Source organism: Sinocyclocheilus anshuiensis, unplaced genomic scaffold (assembly GCF_001515605.1).
Source record: "Sinocyclocheilus anshuiensis isolate Anshui unplaced genomic scaffold, SAMN03320099.WGS_v1.1 scaffold679, whole genome shotgun sequence".
NCBI lineage: Eukaryota > Metazoa > Chordata > Actinopteri > Cypriniformes > Cyprinidae > Sinocyclocheilus > Sinocyclocheilus anshuiensis.
In genome coordinates this window covers 491536-509559 of record NW_015552592.1, presented here as the reverse complement: position 1 = coordinate 509559, position 18024 = coordinate 491536, and the positions used below count along the sequence as shown (strand labels likewise).

Genomic DNA, 18024 nt, shown 5'->3' with positions numbered 1-18024 from the left:
GATTTCTAGGCTACTCTGTGATTCGAAAAATTTGACCATCATTTTTAGGTCTTGTCTAAGTGACCAATGCTTCTAAATAATCAAAAGTGACATCATTTGATAAAACAGAATCACCAATAAACTGTGAAAGAATAACTGATGTGGGATGGATGTACCTCCGGGCGTTTGCTCACTTCCACATAAGCACAAACGGGATGGAAGGCTCCTGTTCCACACACATACAAGTGCGTCTGATTAAACGGCTGCAGGACCTTTATGAAGTTTGAGCACTCCTTCTGCAGAGAGAGAGAGAACAAAACAACATCAATTAATGATCATAAAAATGGCATTTATATTGATGTAGCCAATATTTTACCAACAGAAACTTCCAAAACAACACCTTGGACATGACAGAGAGAAAAGCAAACTAAATCTGTGGTGTTTCTATATTTCTTGATTCACAGTGGTCACTACGTTCTTAGATAAATAAACACATGCCATCTGTGTCAACAAATGCCGACAGACACAGCTTATCACCTACACACACACACACACACATACACACGCAGTGGCCCAAGAAAGTACTTGGACACTTAGGACACACTTAATGTATGAATGTCAGCATGTCAGCAGCAAATCAGCATATTCAAATTTCTGATGGATCATGTGACACTGAAGACTGGAGTAATGATGCTGAAAATTCAGTTTGCATTACAGGAATAAATTACATTTTAAAATACATTCATATTCTATATATATTTTTAAAATTGTAATAATACTTTACAGTTTTAGTGCTTTACTGTATTTATGATCAAATTAAAAAATAAAAAATAAAAATATGACATTTGAACAGTAGTGAAGATGAATGATGTATGTGTTTACTTTGTTTTCCAAAGTAGTCTTATATTTGGACCCCACTGGACAAACTACACACATTTTCTTAAAATAAATAATTATATTTTATCAGTCCAATAACAACATGAGTTTTTATCACTGACAGACTGGAGTAATGATGCTTAAAATTCAGCTTTGATATCACAGAAATGATTACTTTTTAAAATGTATTCTATATTCTATATATATTTTAAATTGTAATAATATTTTACAATATTACTGTTTTATTGTATTTATGATCAAACTAAAAATAAAAATAAAAAAATATTGTTTTTTATTGATGCTAAACTTTTGAACAGTAGTGAAGACGAATGAAGTATTTGTTTACTTTCTGATTTCCAATACTTACTGAAACACAGTTATTGTGGTGACCTAAACCTGTGATTAGGACACCTGTGTGGGAACTGACTTCATACATTCACTAATAATTACCTTCATATTATCACCTTCGATATTATAGGGGTTCACTCATAAGTTTAGGTTGCATAATGATGTGTTTTGATGTCATCAGATTGTCATGCTGTAATCTGTGGACTGACTCAATCATTTCATGTTCTTTAATATTGCGTCATTCCTCCGTTTATGTCATTTCTGTGTTCATTAAACTCCTACAGCAGAATTCCACACACAGCGGCACAGCTGACCAACATGCTCCCACAAAGCGCTTCATTAAAAGGAAAATATCACAACAGCTGGAGCTGTTTTTCAGCAGGGTGTTTAGTGCATTAACAGGGAAATCCTGTTATCGGCGTCCATAGCTCCCCAGTGGCCTGTACTCTCAGGGTTAGTGTGTGTGTGTGTGTGTGTGTGTGTGTGTGTGCGTGTGCGTGTGCATGTGTGTGTTATTTGTCAGCTCCACTGTAGCATCTGAGCAGGGATTTTGCCTATGGAAATGTGCATGCGTGTGATGATCAGAAGCTCCTCAGTTGTGTTAAAGCCACGTGTCTGAGCAAGTCTCATCTGGAACAGACTGAAGTGACTCATCTGATGTGGAAAAGGTTTACAAAAAACTATGACAACATATAATATGTGACTCAAAGATTTGGCTTTTCTACACCATCAATATTGACTGACTGATACTTTAGTTTAGCTATATTTCTCCAACCTCCTATCCCAAGTTAATATCCCATGATAATTATATGTAACTAATTTGTATGGTGATTTCTCCCAGCAACCAGCAAACATTTGTTAATTGGATAACTCAGAATTAATTTAAACTGACATGTTTCTGCACACACTTTCATCAAGACAAAAATGCATGGTTTTAATTAAAGTTTAAGTTCTCCACTCAATGTATTGCTGGTTCACCTTCTTAATAGTGGTTTGTTACTTCTATACACATTGTTTGATAGTGAAATTGCACAGTAACCAATAGGAAAACAGTATTTAAAAGATTTCAAAAAGTTGCTTTGTCCATGCTATTGGTTTTGACCAAGGCTTATCTGAAAAAAAAAAAAATAAAAAATAAAATAATAAATTTTAATAAATTGTTTTAAATGTCAATATTTCATGCTAATTTTAATTATTTTTAAGTGTACAAATGCATTTAAAACACTTAGAAATTACAACTGTGAATGAAATAAAATTAATTAAACTAAACTAAAATAAAATGTATAAAACAAAATGGTAAAATACAATAAAATACATATTATTTTTAAAATAAATGCTAATTTTATGTTAAAGTTATTTATTGCAAAATCCACAGATGAATTCAAACACTTCTATTTAAACACTTGTCTAATTTGACCTAACATGCAGCACCACCACCAACATAAATGGTTGTTTTTGTGAAGACTTCTGGTTCATAAGCATTGATCTCACTCTCTTTTTGTTTCTTACAAATTGCGGCTGAGATCCTTCAACAGGACCAGCCGTTTTCTACCTTCACTGGCCCTCAAAAGGGCCCTAAATTGACGTAGTCCCACTTACTTCAAACAAGCTTGAGCCAACCTCTCTTTGAACAGAACAAGCCTCAGTCAATCTGTCTCTTTTGACCAGCACCACTCTCTTCACATAAAAGCCATCTTTCAGTGAGCACCCCGCCATTCATCGAAACCATGTTTACATCAAACTGCATGTTATTGCAATTCAAATAAGTACCATTGAAACCCAACCAACCTTACAGTTTCTTTATGATGCTAACAGCGCCGAGGGCCGCTTTCTATGGCTCTATATGTTCAAGGCAGCGCCTCGGGCAGGATCTGCGATGGAATTTATGAGAGCAAATGGCAGCCCAGCCTGGAAAGTGTTTATACACCGTTGTCCCACAATTCAGTGATTTGGTTTTTATTCATTCTTCCACTGACATCTGCTGAACTGATTTTCTGAGAGAAACCTTCAACTTTGTTTGTGAAAGCAAAAGACAGATGACAGACAAGCTCAGCTTTACCTTCACAGAATGAGCGGTTCTTGTCAAAAGCAAACCAATCGTTTCTTGATTTTGGATCCATCTCAAATATTACATTTACTTTCAATAAAAGACATACAGTATATAATGGGAAAAAAAATATTGTATTGCTCTTTTAAACGCTGAGGTACTATGTAAACACACACTTCTGCTCAAAAGTTTGGGGTCAGATTTTTTAATGTTTTTGAACAAACTCTCATATGCTCACCAAGGTTGCATTTATTTGATTAAAAATAAAGTAAAATATTGTGAAATATTATTACAATTTAAAAGAACTGTTTTCTATTTGAAAGAATTTTAAAATGTAATTTATTTTTGTGATGCAAAGCTGAATTTTCTGCATCATTACGCCAGTCTTCAAAGTCGCATGATCCTTCATGAATTAATGTTATTGTGCTGCTCAAATAACATTTCTTATTATTACCAAAGTATATTACCAATATATATTTAGTAAAATATTAGATCTGATCATCGCTCTCTTCACAGTTACAGATTTTTGTGTAATCATTTATGTAGTTTCATTTTGCTGATCTAATTATGAGTTATATCATGCATACATGTACTACAAAGCGAGACATAAGAGAGATGAAGCAGAGAGAAGTGGAACAGTGCAGACAAACAAGCAGTTCACTGCATCAGTGAGGTCTATCCGACAGATCTCAGGGTTGTGGAGAGGACAGAAGAGAGAGGATGGAAAAAAATACAAAGTGAAAGAGAAGCACTTACCTGGACGTCCTTCCCAGCCCACTTGCATTCATCTCGCCGAGAAGGTGAAGGAGGCCAGGATATCTACCGGTCAGAGAGAGAGAGAGAGAGAGAGAGAGAGAGTTAAAGGAGAAAGAATACTGGGAAATCTTTTGTTGGAAGCTTCTTGTTGTCTATTAACCTTTAGAGACCCACTAGCAACCTACTTGTTTTGAGCAAGTAAATTTTTCCTCTTAATATCGGTTAAAACTACAAAACAGTAGCAGTAATTCACCCTAAAATATACCATAGAAATAAGTTTATCAGGACAATATTACAATTTGAAGCTCCCAGCATGCAATACACACACATCACATTAAGGTCACTGATGCCATTGATAACCATTTTAGATCAAATTTAGCAATCTACAAAAAGTATTTGAACTGTAATATTATTATATTATATATTACATAATTAATTTAACAATTTATTACAACATGTTTAGTAATAAAAAGGGGGGAAATGTACTTAATCACACAAGAGAGTCCTTCAAGTTAAAAAACAACAAATATTTATTATTATTAACCATGTTAAAAACAGTTGAGCTGCTTATTTATTTTATTTATTTATTTATTTTTTTTCCTCAGGACTCTTTGATGAAGAGAAAGTAAAAAAAAAAAACAGCATTTATTTGAAGTAGAATATATTGTAACATTATACATTTGTAATATTATAAATACCTTACTGTCACGTTTGACCGATGTATGCATCCTTGCTAAATAAAATTATTAATTTAATAAATAAATAAATAACTTGCTGACCCAAAATGGTCAGAACATTTGTTTATCCTAATTTCTAGCTTGTTAAACCATATGTACTTGTATACTTCGTAAAACAAAATTTCACTCCAAAATGGTAAATATGCATAATCATGAAAATTTTTATAACCACTGATTTCCTAAAAATATGCCTGTCCCGAAGCTCCAACATATATTCCATTCTTTAACACAAATCTGTATACATCTATATTAGCTAACGCATTAGCTCGAGTCTAGACACAACTTTCCAGATGTGTTGTGTAAATCCTAGGAATCGTGCAAGAGGTCTTTGGTGGAAAGAGTAATGGAATTGTATTAATGGGAAGAACTGAATATTCACTCTTGGAAGTTGGCATGGAGGAAGAAAGTTTTCTTGGGTAGCGGTACATGTTGCCCTCATTAGACCTCCATTATAAAAGTGTTATAGTATACGTCACTATTCCTGACAACAACTGAATTAGTTGACCCCCTTTTTTGTTTTATAATGGGACAAAATGACCAATGGAAACATCTCTATAAACCTCTTTCAGCTCAGGTATATATATAGAGAGAGAACATGTTCTGTGTGAACAGCTTCTTATGTAACAAAGATAGCTGACTAAAGTAAATTCTTCAGGATAAAATTATATATATATATATCCTGTGCTTCCTCATACGGTAACATTTATATTACCTTTGTTCTGTGAAGGTTATTTTTATAAAGTTGTATATAGACTAAAATGGGCTGTGGTTTTGCCCTGGCGCCGTTTGTCTGTACTTTGCTTCGTTTATTTTGTTCATTATTTATCCAGGTGAATGGATAGCAGCTCTCAGCCAGACTCTATGTGATCAGTATGACAGCTTTGCCCTTAAATATTCATACTCTTTTCACTGGAAACAGATCCCCCTGTGTGCTGATGTGTTCATGTTTGTGTGTATAAGACTGAGAGAGAGAGAGAACAAGAGAATAAGAGAGAGAGAGCGAGAGAAAGAGAGAGAGACCATGTATGTTTAAGTAGCAAGAACAGCTATTTTATATGTATCTTTTATGTATATAAAGCATGCATAATGCTTATCAATTTCTCATTGTGCTATATTACCAAATATTGGATTCAGTCTTAACTTGTTTCTGTCGATTATGACAGGTTTTGTATTTCTTATTTAAACAGATTGATTGTAGGCCTCATTGATCTGAGAGTGTACACCTCAGTATTGGGGTAAATATTGCCAAAATTATCCACAGTGAATGCATTTTTCACTCAAAAACTGAGGTGCATAAGCTCAGATCAATGAGACCTACTATTATCAGTTCTAGGGATGTAACGATTCACTCAACTCACGATTCGATTCGAGTATCTTCGGAACACAAATTAAGATATTTTTGATGAAATGTGAGAGCTCTCTGACTAGGGATGTAACGATTCACTCAACTCACGATTCGAATCACGATTTTGATTTCACGATTTGATTCGATTCACGATTTTTTTTTTACAAAATGAGATTTAAGACAAATTATAAATTAAATATGTCCTTTTATTTTTGCTTGGACAAAATGATGCACGTTTCTTTGTGAAATTGAAATATAACACTATAATAATTAGGGGTGTAACGATTCATTGATATGGATCGATATATTGATATGATGTCTGACGATACGATGCATCGATGCCACGCGTAAAGAATACTTTCCGTACCCACTGTAAGTACTGCCCGAAGGCACAAGGTGAGCATAAAAGATGCTCGGGATTGTTGGCGGAACAGTCGAACACTGTGTGAGAAGTTTTCTGCGCACACATCTAAAGCACGCGCACGCACGCACACAGACAGCAGCATCTACACCGCGCGAATACTAAATTGAGCTCTCTTCCGCTTTTGTGTGCATGGATGACTAAATACAGACAAAATTACTTCAATGGATGAATAAATACAGACAAAATTACTTCAAAATGCGCGGGTGAATATCCTAGTAAACACAGTCGGTTAGGCATATGTCTTAACGTAAACAGTTGAGAAAGAAAAGGCATGTGTATCACTAGTTAAATCCGTGCTTTCTTTCTTAAAGTTAAAGCAAACTAATAATAAATCTAATGGTGTCAAAGAAAAATACAAGTGCTCACTGCTCCTGACTAAATAACCTTTGTAACATCAAAAATGATTAATCTATATTTAATTTATACATTGAAGACTATGCACTTATTTTACATTTGATTATTACATTTCTGTAGCGTACCTGAAAATTGATTTTAGACTGAGCTGAAAAACCTGAAAAGCACTGTTTATTGAACTTGTGTCTTTGTATTTATTTTCTTCTGTTGCTTGTAATTTGGTTATCTGTAGAAAATATTTTTAGCACTGAGCCCATAGTAGCAGCCACAATTGTTTTTCCAATTGTTTATTTTCTTTATTATTAAAAAAAAAAAGTGTAGGCCTATTTTTTTGTTGTGAACGTCCCAATTGAGGTACAGGATGTGAAAATTTCAGATAAATGTTCATGTTATATATTTTCGGTTGCATTTGCGAGTTAATAAAAATGTAGATGGTTATTTAAAATAGGTATATAATATCATAATATCGATGTATCGATCGATATACTCCTGTATCAAATTGAACCGTAATCGTATCGTATAATTTTTTGAGGTATCGGCAAATATCGTATCGCTGAGTATGAGAATCGATATCGTATCGTATTGTGACGAACCATCCGATTTACACCCCTAATAATAATATACTAATATAGCACTTGCATAATATTGCTCTTTTGTTGGTTTTGATTGCTTCTATTGTCCTCATTTGTAAGTCGTTTTGGATAAAAGTGTCTGCTAATTGTCTAAATTTAAATATAATATAAATGTAAATAACAAAACTAAATTGAAATTTTAAAACAAGCCCCAAATCAAATAAATAAGTAACACAAATAAAATAAATCTCTTCATATAAACAAAATAAGGCTTTGTCTGTGCTCTTTCCATGTAAAATTAGAGTCAACCACTCCATTTTAATCATGATCCAAACAAAGATGCTGCATACATGCAACATGAGCAGTTTTTAATCTAAATTAGATTGTATAATTTCGAAATTTGAAGCAAAATCAGAATGGTTTGACTTCAGTTTTGTGAAACTATACATACAAAAATATCTGCATGAAACAGAAACAGCAGATGAGCTGAATGAGATGCAGATTCACTCTCTGCCAGCAGGTGGCGCTTACAGCGTTTCCTTGGTTTCCGCTGTAAACAAAGCAGCGCTGCACTTATGAACTTTAATATGCATTATACAGAGGCAAGATACAAAGAAAAAATACCATCTAAACTTTTCTAAAGACAGTAAGTTCCCTTCAGACATACATTAATATAAACTCCTACCTCTAAATTAATCGCGTTTTTGTTTAGCATCTCAACCGATTTGAATCATCACATATTTGACAAAACCTGTGCTAACTGAAAGAAAACAAGTTGACAAAAAGATTGAATCTGAGATTTGGTGATAATATAGCATAATGAAAGATTTTAAAGGCTAGCCATTTTTGACTGGGAACACCAAATTGGAATTGTAAAGGATTTTAAGCACAGGCTATTTTAAGTATTTTTGCTTTAATTTGTTAGCTGTGGTGTTTAAAGCTGATGACTTTTGAGACACAACATCCCTGAAAGGATTTAGTGTGCTGACAGTTTTAACATGCTAACTGTGACTTCTGAGAAATCACAAAATCACAATCCTGACAGCAACCAAAACATCCTTTTCAAGACAATTTCAATCAATTTCATTTGAATGATGTCCCATGTGCAGTGTTGCCAGATTGGATGGACTATTTCCAGCCCAAAAGCTCACAAAAACCCGCCCACTCCAACAAAAAAACACCAAAACTTTAACTGTCAAAATAATGTGATAGAATATGTCAATCAAGGTTGATAAGAGCCATTTTTAACTCCTTAAAGCAAAATAATGATGACAAAATAATATAAATATAACGTTAGATACATTTCAATCAAATCGGGGCAAATACATTAAAGAGAATTACCAAATATGATCAAAATGACAATCAAGAAATTAACATACCCTCGAAAAAACACATGCATCATTTTCAATGTCAACAGTTAGAATTTAAATGCAAAAAAGTGCCTAATATAAGTGATCGGAAAAAGCAAAGCAATTAGGTATTTCACACTCGTTTATGCACACACCATGACCGTCAAAACTGTGCCATTCATTGATGCATACAATTCATTGTTATAAATAACAACAACAATAATGCGCTTACCTTCGTGTCGCTCTATAATTTCACACAGAACTAGAGGAAGTGTTTCGTGAAGTTCATATTGTAGAACATTAGGCTACAGAACGTTAAACACCAATCTGGTCAAAACCAATCTGGACCGTTTAAAAGATAAAAGACAGGATCGTATAGATATAAATAGATTTTGATTAAATAATTTAACTGTGCTCTGATTTCGGAGTTGCAGTGATATTAGAGCCTTCGTGTCATCTCTCCCTCAACAGGTGTAATTCACGTTTTGACAGTTAAAACACTCTCCCACTCTTTACCATGTAACTTATATTTGTGACCCTGGACCACAAAACCAGTCTTAAGTCGCTGGGGTATATTTGTAGCAATAGCCAAAAATACATTGTATGGGTCAAAATTATCGATTTTTCTTTTATGCCAAAAATCATTACATTTACATTTACATTTAGTCATTTTGCAGACGCTTTTATCCAAAGCGACTTACAATTGGGGGATACATAAAGCGATTCTTCTTAAAGAGGCAAAAAGATACAGGAAGTGCTTGTAATACCAAGTTTCTAGACATTGTTCAAATAAGTGATTGGCTAAAAGTGATTGGCCGCATCAACATCAGCACCAGTCATCTTTGCAGTGTGCGTGTGTGTTTAGTAACGTCGTGATGACTGATTGGATGCAGTACATGCACACTTGGGACTGTTTGTTAACCAATTAGCCTATACAATTTATGTGTTTGAAAACTGACCCCAAACCAGCCCAAATTTTGTCCACCCGCCCAAGCCAATTTTTACCCGTACAATCAAATTCAAAACCGCCCAATCTGGCATCACTGCCCATGTGCAATGCTGACCATCCAAATTGGTTAATGTAATCCTGATTGTTTTAATGGCTGTTCTAACACCCTCTTCTTACCAGTTGCATTTCCAGATTGATGTCCACCAAGTTGAAGGACAGCACATGGTCTTTGGCCCCCACAAAGAGCCGACCTCTCTCCTCGTCCAATAAAAAGGAGTGATAGGCAGAGCTGTTGGCCAATCCGTTGAAAGTGAGCAGGTTGTTGGATTCCAACATTTCTGTGGGAAAAATGAACATAGTATATTGGATTTATTGGGTCTCCTACAAACTTCAAAAGCTGACAGAAACATTAACACCCATATGCTGTGCTTTCAAATATGGTCCACAATACGTAAAACTTGATGCTTTCCGACCTCATCTTCATTTTTTAGAGTTATATGGTTGAGAGGGAGACAGATAGATGGACCTTGGCTCTGACAGCGAACAGCTCAGCAGGGACGGCAGCTCTGCTCTAGTGTGTGTGAGACGTGTGACTGTGGTTTGGCTAAAAGACAGCTGGGAAAGCTGGCGGTGCTCATGGATACTTTATTTTACATGGATAGATATTTGCTTGTGGATTTTGCTTTTGTTCCTTATGTAGTTTATTCTCTACACAGCAAAAAGCTGAATGAAACCAAGCCAACAAGAGTAAACGAGAGTAATCTACATAAATTAGCTTCAGGTAGCTTCAAAATATTTCCTAGGGATTTCTTATTTTATTTGTTTGTTATAGGAATAGCCTAACCAAAAATGACATTTCTGTCTTCATTTACTCGCGCTCAGATTCACTCAACAGTGACTGACAAGCCACAAGAACGCACAGTAAAAGTAGGAAGTCTTCAGAAGACGTGCAGTAGCTTTTTGTGAGGAACACACTGGAATTTAAGTTATCTTGACATTCAAATTTTGAAAATGTGCATGCAGAGATGATATCTGAGGGCTACAGTGGATTTTCATTGAATAATGACTGACAGTTTTGGTTTGTTCCTCAAACAAACCTATCATGTTGCTTCAGACGACTCAGAATAAAGTGCATGATTTGTATGGAACATTTATTTTTTGGCTATCAAGTCCTTTTTGGAGGACTTATCATGCATTCGCTGTATTCAAAAAACACTTTGAACAGGATGCCTTACATCTTTAATATACTCTCAGAAAAAAGGTACAAAAGCTGTCACTTGGGCAGTACCCTTCAAAAGGTACACCTTTGTACCTTATTTACTCCTAAAGAGTGCATATTAGTAGCTTAAAAGTGCATATTGGTACCTGGATGGCTCAAATTAGTGCCTGTTGAAAGGGTACAGTCCCAGTCACAGCTCTGGTACCTTTTTTTCCGAGAGTTTACATCTCTTAACTGATATTCTACACAAGAAAGTAAGTCATACAGGTCTGGAACCTGGAATCTGTTTAAGTCACTAAGACAAATAAAATTGAACGTTTTGTCAGAGTCAGCATGTAGCAGTCAACACGCATACCTAACTGTGGGTCTCTGTCCGTCATTATATATAACTCTTAAGTTTGTTCTGTTAGTTGGTGTGTGGTGTAAAGCCACGTTAAAGAAAACAGAAAATGTGCGACAGGACCAGCAAGCTGTAATTACAGCATTTGTTCTTAAGGGAAGTAAGATTTTCCCTGCCGTCACAATTGCTCCCCAGAGCGACATTAATAGCAGCTGAGAAATATGGAAGTGTTTGGACAATTATTGTAACCTATGTGTGTGTGTGTGTGTGTGTGTGTGTGTGTGTGTGTGTTAGGTTGTATTAGGTTAAGGCAAAAAGGGCAGCAGATGAAACACACAGTGAGGGATAGAATCATCCACATTACTTTTAGGATCCAAAAATGTTTTTTAGCCTGTTGCTTACCTACTAAAAATTGCTAATTAATTAATTAATAAAAAAGCATTTTATACACACACACACACACACACACACACACACACACATATAAACAAGTGAATTAAACAATGAATTAAGGAATACTTAGTACTTACATAATACTTAAAGCAATTTTGCATCATGTAAGTCTTCATAACTACACACTCACACACTTATAATGTATTTATATGTCAGAACGGGTTTTCAAAGGGCCTGAGGGGAAAAAGAGGAAGAACAGGTGAGAGGAAAGAGTGAAAGAGGAAAGTGTGAGAAAGGAAAGACAAACCTTGTGGAGTGCACAGAGGAGAATAGAAGACCAGAATGAAGAAAGGTTAAGACTAAGGTTGAGATGACTTAAAAGAGGTCAGTTAGAGAAGAGGAGAAAGAGAGAACGAGAGTGAATCTCTCACTTGGGTTTGGAGTGGCTGTGGTGTTTCCATTTGGCACCATGACTAAAAAACACTCAGAATGCCTTTTATACACTCAGACACACTCGAAACACCATGGAATTCATCTCACCATCACTTCAATGTGACCGCTCACGAACACACAGGCTTTTTCGAAGACAAAACTGTGTCTGTTCAAATAAAAACTGTTCAGAAAGCTATAATCCTTTAATTTCAGTCAAGACCTCACACAAAATCAGACAGTTTTTCACTATCTCTGTGCTCACTATGGGGAAAGAAATTGTGGAATTGGTTTAAACATGATAAAATGTGTAAAACAGAGCACTATTATTCACAGCTGAAAGCCTTGGCAAATAAGCAAAACTGTAAACAAAATAAGTGAAATGCACATTTAGACATTTTTGCAAATACTGTAAACTTGCAAAAAATTATTAAAATATTTATAAAATATATTTACATTGTACAATATTTGCTTATTTTAAGTAAATATAATAATGCATGTGTGTGTAACATCAACTGACACAGGCGTCTCATCGGATTGTCAAGGGTCTGCTGCTTGCGTAATACACTTGTGCTGAGAAGAGGTCTAATTAAAATATGCACACATATACAGCAGTCAAACACACAAACACTCTCTTAAACTGCAAAATGACTCCATCAACAATCACAAACACTCACTTTAGAGAGGAAATTAACTGCACTTGATTACTGTCGAATTTTGAAAAGCATTGCATTTGAACAAATAGTCTGTGTACAGTATGTACAAATGTGTGAATGTACTAAAACATTGTGACTTTGTTGTAATTGTGTCATCATCGAAACAAATCAGTCATCAAGTTTTTCTCTGGTAAATAGGTGAAAACAAAGCATGAGGTAATGTTTAGATTTTTTAACATCTCTGTTATGATCCAGATGGTTGCCAGGGCATTCCAAACTCATAAATCAGATACCACAGATAGAACATCATCATACAATTAGTACATCATTCTGCTCATTGTGCATGTCTTTGAGTGTGTGATCAGATTGAGGTGTGAGAAGTGCATTTAATTGGGTTTTGTAATAAAATACCTTCTGAGAACATTAAGTTTTCAACCTGGAGTAATAAAGCCTGATCTTGTGTAAAATGTGAATATGAGATTTATGATCTAACTGCCTAGTAAAACAGTGAAAAGTGCTTTTTTAAATCAGTAATATCCATTACACACAGCCACATAACTCCGATATAAAGACTCAAAAAGTGACTGCTCTTGGCAGGTTTCAGTTAGAATTCATTATAGCGACAGTTGCTGTGTGAATCAATAGTGCATGAGCTGTAATTATCATATAGCCCAGAGTTATTTATCTATTAAAGACTACCTGAGAAAACCCTGAGGAGCAAGTTCTCAGAATAAAGGATGAGAACTGAACTAAACTTTGAGCTGCAAAGACAAAGACAAGGAACACCAAACGGGTTTAAAGTTCAGTCTAACTATCAATCTAGAGTTGCATAACTATCAATCTAGAGTCTAAAGTCGCTTTTTACATACTGGTAAAAAATGTATAGCCTGAATGCACTGTAAGTAACTGTAAAAGCGTCTGCTAAATGTATAAATTATTAATTATTAAATTATTAAAGTTGCATTACATTTATTAAAAGTGACAGTAAAGACACTTATAATAAGATTTCAAAGACAACTTTCTATTCATCAAAAAATCCTGAAAAATGTATGAAACTAAAATATTAAGCAGCACAACTGTTTTCAACATCAATAATAATTAAAAATGTTTCTTGAGCAGCAAATCAGCATATTAGAATGATAGAATGACAATGAAGACTGGAGTAATCATGCTGAAAAATCAGCTTTGTCATCACAGGAATAAATTACATTTTAAAAGATATTAAAATAGAAAGCAGCTCTTTAAAATTTTAATAATATTTTACAATATTACTGTTTTTTTACTGTATTTTAGATCAAATAAATGCAGCTTTGGTGAGCACAATCGACTTCATAAGAGACTTCTTTAAAAACCTCAAACCCGAAACAGTAGTGTATCATGGTTTAGCTGAGTCAGGACAAAAACGGGTCATGTTCTGTGTCAGATTCCAGAGCATACGGTGCCCCTGCCTGGCATTGTGGGTAATCTACAGTAGCAGCACGCAGTCACACAGGAGGAAGTGGCTTTAGACATGCTGCTAATCTGAACTTCGCCGGTTTAAAGAGGAGAAGAGCTAGTCTCAGCCTCTTCAAACCACTGAGACCGTCTCTCTGTCTCTTTCCCTCCATCTATTGTTGTGGAAAAACATTGAGAATACAAGCGAGGAAGGGAGGGCAGGTGGAGGCAGAGGAACAGTCCCATCTGAGGCAGATAAAAATAAAATTCCCTACCCTACATACTGCCTGCACTCTCTGTGTGTGTCACACACGTGTGTGTGTGTGTGTGTGTGTGTGTGTGTGAACTTTTATAAAGAATATCTCTTTGGATTTGAGACTTTAGTCTTTGCAACTTTACAGATCTTCTTTATGCACCAAGACCTTGTAACACTCCAAAGAGAAAGGACAAATTGAAATCGCATCATATGACCCCTTTAAAAGTAATGGGCGTGTCAATCCTAAATTTAAGACTCCTTAACCCCTTAACTGTCACCCCCCCATTTTTTTAAATAGGCATGAAAGTGCACTATCCAAACTTAAATTGTTGTAATTTATGAACACTTTGGAATACAGACACAAGGTTGGTCTCTTTTTAAAGAAGAAAATCAGCAGATTATTGATTATTGGATTTTTTTCAAAATATAAAAGTATCAAAAAGTTATAGAAGTTTAAATTTACTGTAAATAAAATACACTATATTAATTTTATGTTATTTTATATATAATAGATATTTTACATAACAGTTTTCACTCTAAAACTGATATAAAATTAAAGCCTTATGTCTAAATAAGTTATGTTCCAAATTTGAAGTTGATATGAAAAAAATTGAGGTTCCTGTGAAATTTTATTTAGGGTGTTATACCACAAATAGCCACCGGGTGCCATCCAAACTCCATTTATTTTTTTTTATGCATTTTTCTGTCTAGATTTCTCTGTCAATATTACTTCTAATGTAATGTGACAGTTAAGGTGTGAATTTTTGCTCTAAGAGTATTTCACAAAGCGTTTTAGCGCTAAAACTAGCTCCTAACTCTGTGAAAGGTTAGGAGTAGTGAAGAGGACTCCTAAGTCACTAAGACCAAGTCACAAACTATTCCTAAAATGGCTGTTGCCAGCCATCTGCCTCTGAACGTAAACATTTTAGAAACATTTGATGATAATGACCTTTTAAAAAGGTATGACCTTTGGTTTGTTTTTTTTTTTGTTGCTTTTTTACATTTGCATGTATTACTATCAGCCATGATTATTCTACTCTGTTAATTAAAAGGCTGTTTATAAGCATATCCGCTAACTGTTTTTGAGAAGCATACATGTAAGAGGCTGACAAAAAGCTGAACATATACTTGTTTAATTAGTGACACTTATCCTGCATTTTAAAATCTTTATTTGAATGTGGCAATTAACATTTTTCTTTTTAAACCATTATTTGAATATGGCAACATAATATTGTGCTCTACAATATTTCCATGAATAAATCTCTGACAGAGACTATCAGCCAATCACTGTGTGCATAGTTAATACGCATGCTGACATCATCCATAGCAAGAGGTCAACCCCGCCCCCTTACTCTTAGCTTAAGACTTCTCTCTATTCCTTAATAAAAGTTTGTCTCAGCAGCAAACTCTTAGCTAAAAACTGCTATTACTGCTATTTAGGAGAACTCTTAGTGGTAAGATAAAACGTTTTGTGAATACGGGCCCTGATTATTAGCGTACCTGATTGTTTGAACTCTTTCCACAGGGTCCAAAGACGATTTTAAGGCAATCAAATACCCGAAATCAAATCAATCCATTTCTCTCGTGTCTTTTTGCTTTCCAAGGGGAAAACCTTTATTATGGCATAAATATTTTCCATTTCACAGGAATTTGGCAGAGTATTGTTTTAGGTGTGTGCGCTCTAATGCTGCGGCTTTATTTCTGAAGAGGATACGGAGAGTTCACATGCTGCAAATGCAATCCAACACCAGATTCTTGGCGTGTTTGTGGATTAAAAGCTTAATTAAAGTGAAATAAAATTTCTCTCATTCCTTCATGAGATTATAGCCGTCTTAAAACATTCACTTCGGAATGGGATAGCTTTACACCAAAAACATTATTCCACCACACAAATCCACACACACACATGCATACAGTACTAGGCAATCTCTTGTTTCTTTACCACTTATTTGAGACAACATGCAGCCACATCCATTATCCTGTTCTTTATGTCTTTCCACACCAGCTGACAGTTATGTAAAGGTGTTATTGTTAACTTGCCCCGGGAACTTTCAGCTCAGAGGGGACACTGATACCATCCCTGTGAGGAACACCAGTGCTCAGTCAGGACTTCCTCATGGGTGGCTTCCTCTCCACAGACACACACACACACACACACCTCCATTCTATGGAAATACAGCTGTACAGCATGTATGTGAATGTGTACAGGTTTGGTTGTACACGTGAGGACCACATTTTGGAATATATTCTCACTTAGTAAAACACAATAAAAACAACTTGTGAAGACATTTAAAGTGGTCCTCAATATTTAAAAGGTTCATAATTCAGCCAAATCATGTTTTGATTCAAGTATGATAATGTGAGCAGGTTTCTGTGAAGGTTAAGAGTATAGAAAATATCATTATCATAGTTTGAAAAACTTTATGTCTATGGGAGGACCTCTAGGAAATTTTGTCTTCTTGTAAATGGCTCAACTTGTCTGGGTCATGTTGTCAGGATAATCTAAAAATGTGTTTCATGGGTAAGATTTAAATCAACTGGTAAAAATAAAATAATAAAATAAAATAAATGTTTAAATACATTTTATATTTCTAAAAAAGAACAAAAATATATATTTTTTTTTTTCAAAAAGTAAAAAAAAAGTTTTTTGTTTTTTTTATAATTATTTATTATCATTTAAAATGGATTTCACCATTGGAATGCATGTTTAACGGTCATATCAGGGAATAAGTAAGCAAGCAATTAAGTGCATAAATTAACAAATGAATAAGCGAATAAATGAATACAAGTTAACAACAAGACATTTACTTTGTACAGTGTTCTTTTGTGCATTAATAATATTCTGCAAGAAATATTACCACACGAAAACACAATATTAGTCAAACCTGTTTTATAACTATTAATGCTATATTAAGTTATATTTCTTAAATACAGTATAACTTAAAAATGTTTTTTGTTGTTGTTTTTTATTTATTTATTTCTTTTTTGATTAAAACACTTTCTTTCTTTAATCCAACCTATAATGACTACAAGCAAACAATTCTAGGATTCTCACAAAAATTGGCTAAACAAATGGTTTGATTTTGGTTGCAACAATCTGTTTGTCCGACCAAAGGAATACAGAGGTTTTAAAAAAAAAAAACTACTTAAATAAATAAATAAATTACACACAGCCACATGCATTTTAATTGACGAGAATTCAGCAAAGGATGAATCAGCCAGACTGTGGTGACAAATGTTCACAGGTGTGTGAGTTTGCTCTGGTGCTGGTGGATATCAGAATCAGTCTTGGCATTTCACCAAGCCGTGTTTGCTTAGATCAGCCTAGAGTACATTGCAAACACACACACACACTCTCTCTAGGTGCAAAACACAAACACATATTCCCTCTCCATATCTCTTTGTTTCTTTCTTCATTGTTTTCCACACAAACAGTGTGTGTATGCCTGTAGGTGTCAGTGTTTGATACGGTAAACAGCTCCAGAGGTACATACGTGTGTGTGTGTGTGTGTGTGTGTGTGTGTGTGTGTGTGTGTGTGTTGGGGCAGATGAGAGCTCTTG

At 34.7% G+C, this 18024-nt stretch overlaps 1 protein-coding gene across 2 annotated transcripts in view; it reads right to left on the bottom strand.

Annotated features, from left to right (window-relative positions):
- The window catches only part of sema3ab (sema domain, immunoglobulin domain (Ig), short basic domain, secreted, (semaphorin) 3Ab), a 36810-nt gene that overhangs the window by 16037 nt on the left and 2749 nt on the right, over nt 1–18024 (bottom strand). For both annotated transcript variants that reach the window (XM_016456466.1, XM_016456467.1), the window contains 3 exons: nt 9914–10074; nt 4007–4069; nt 156–275 (listed from right to left, as the gene is read on the bottom strand). In XM_016456466.1, the coding sequence (XP_016311952.1) occupies nt 156–275; nt 4007–4069; nt 9914–10074 (344 nt within the window). The remainder of the gene's footprint in view (nt 1–155; nt 276–4006; nt 4070–9913; nt 10075–18024) is intronic.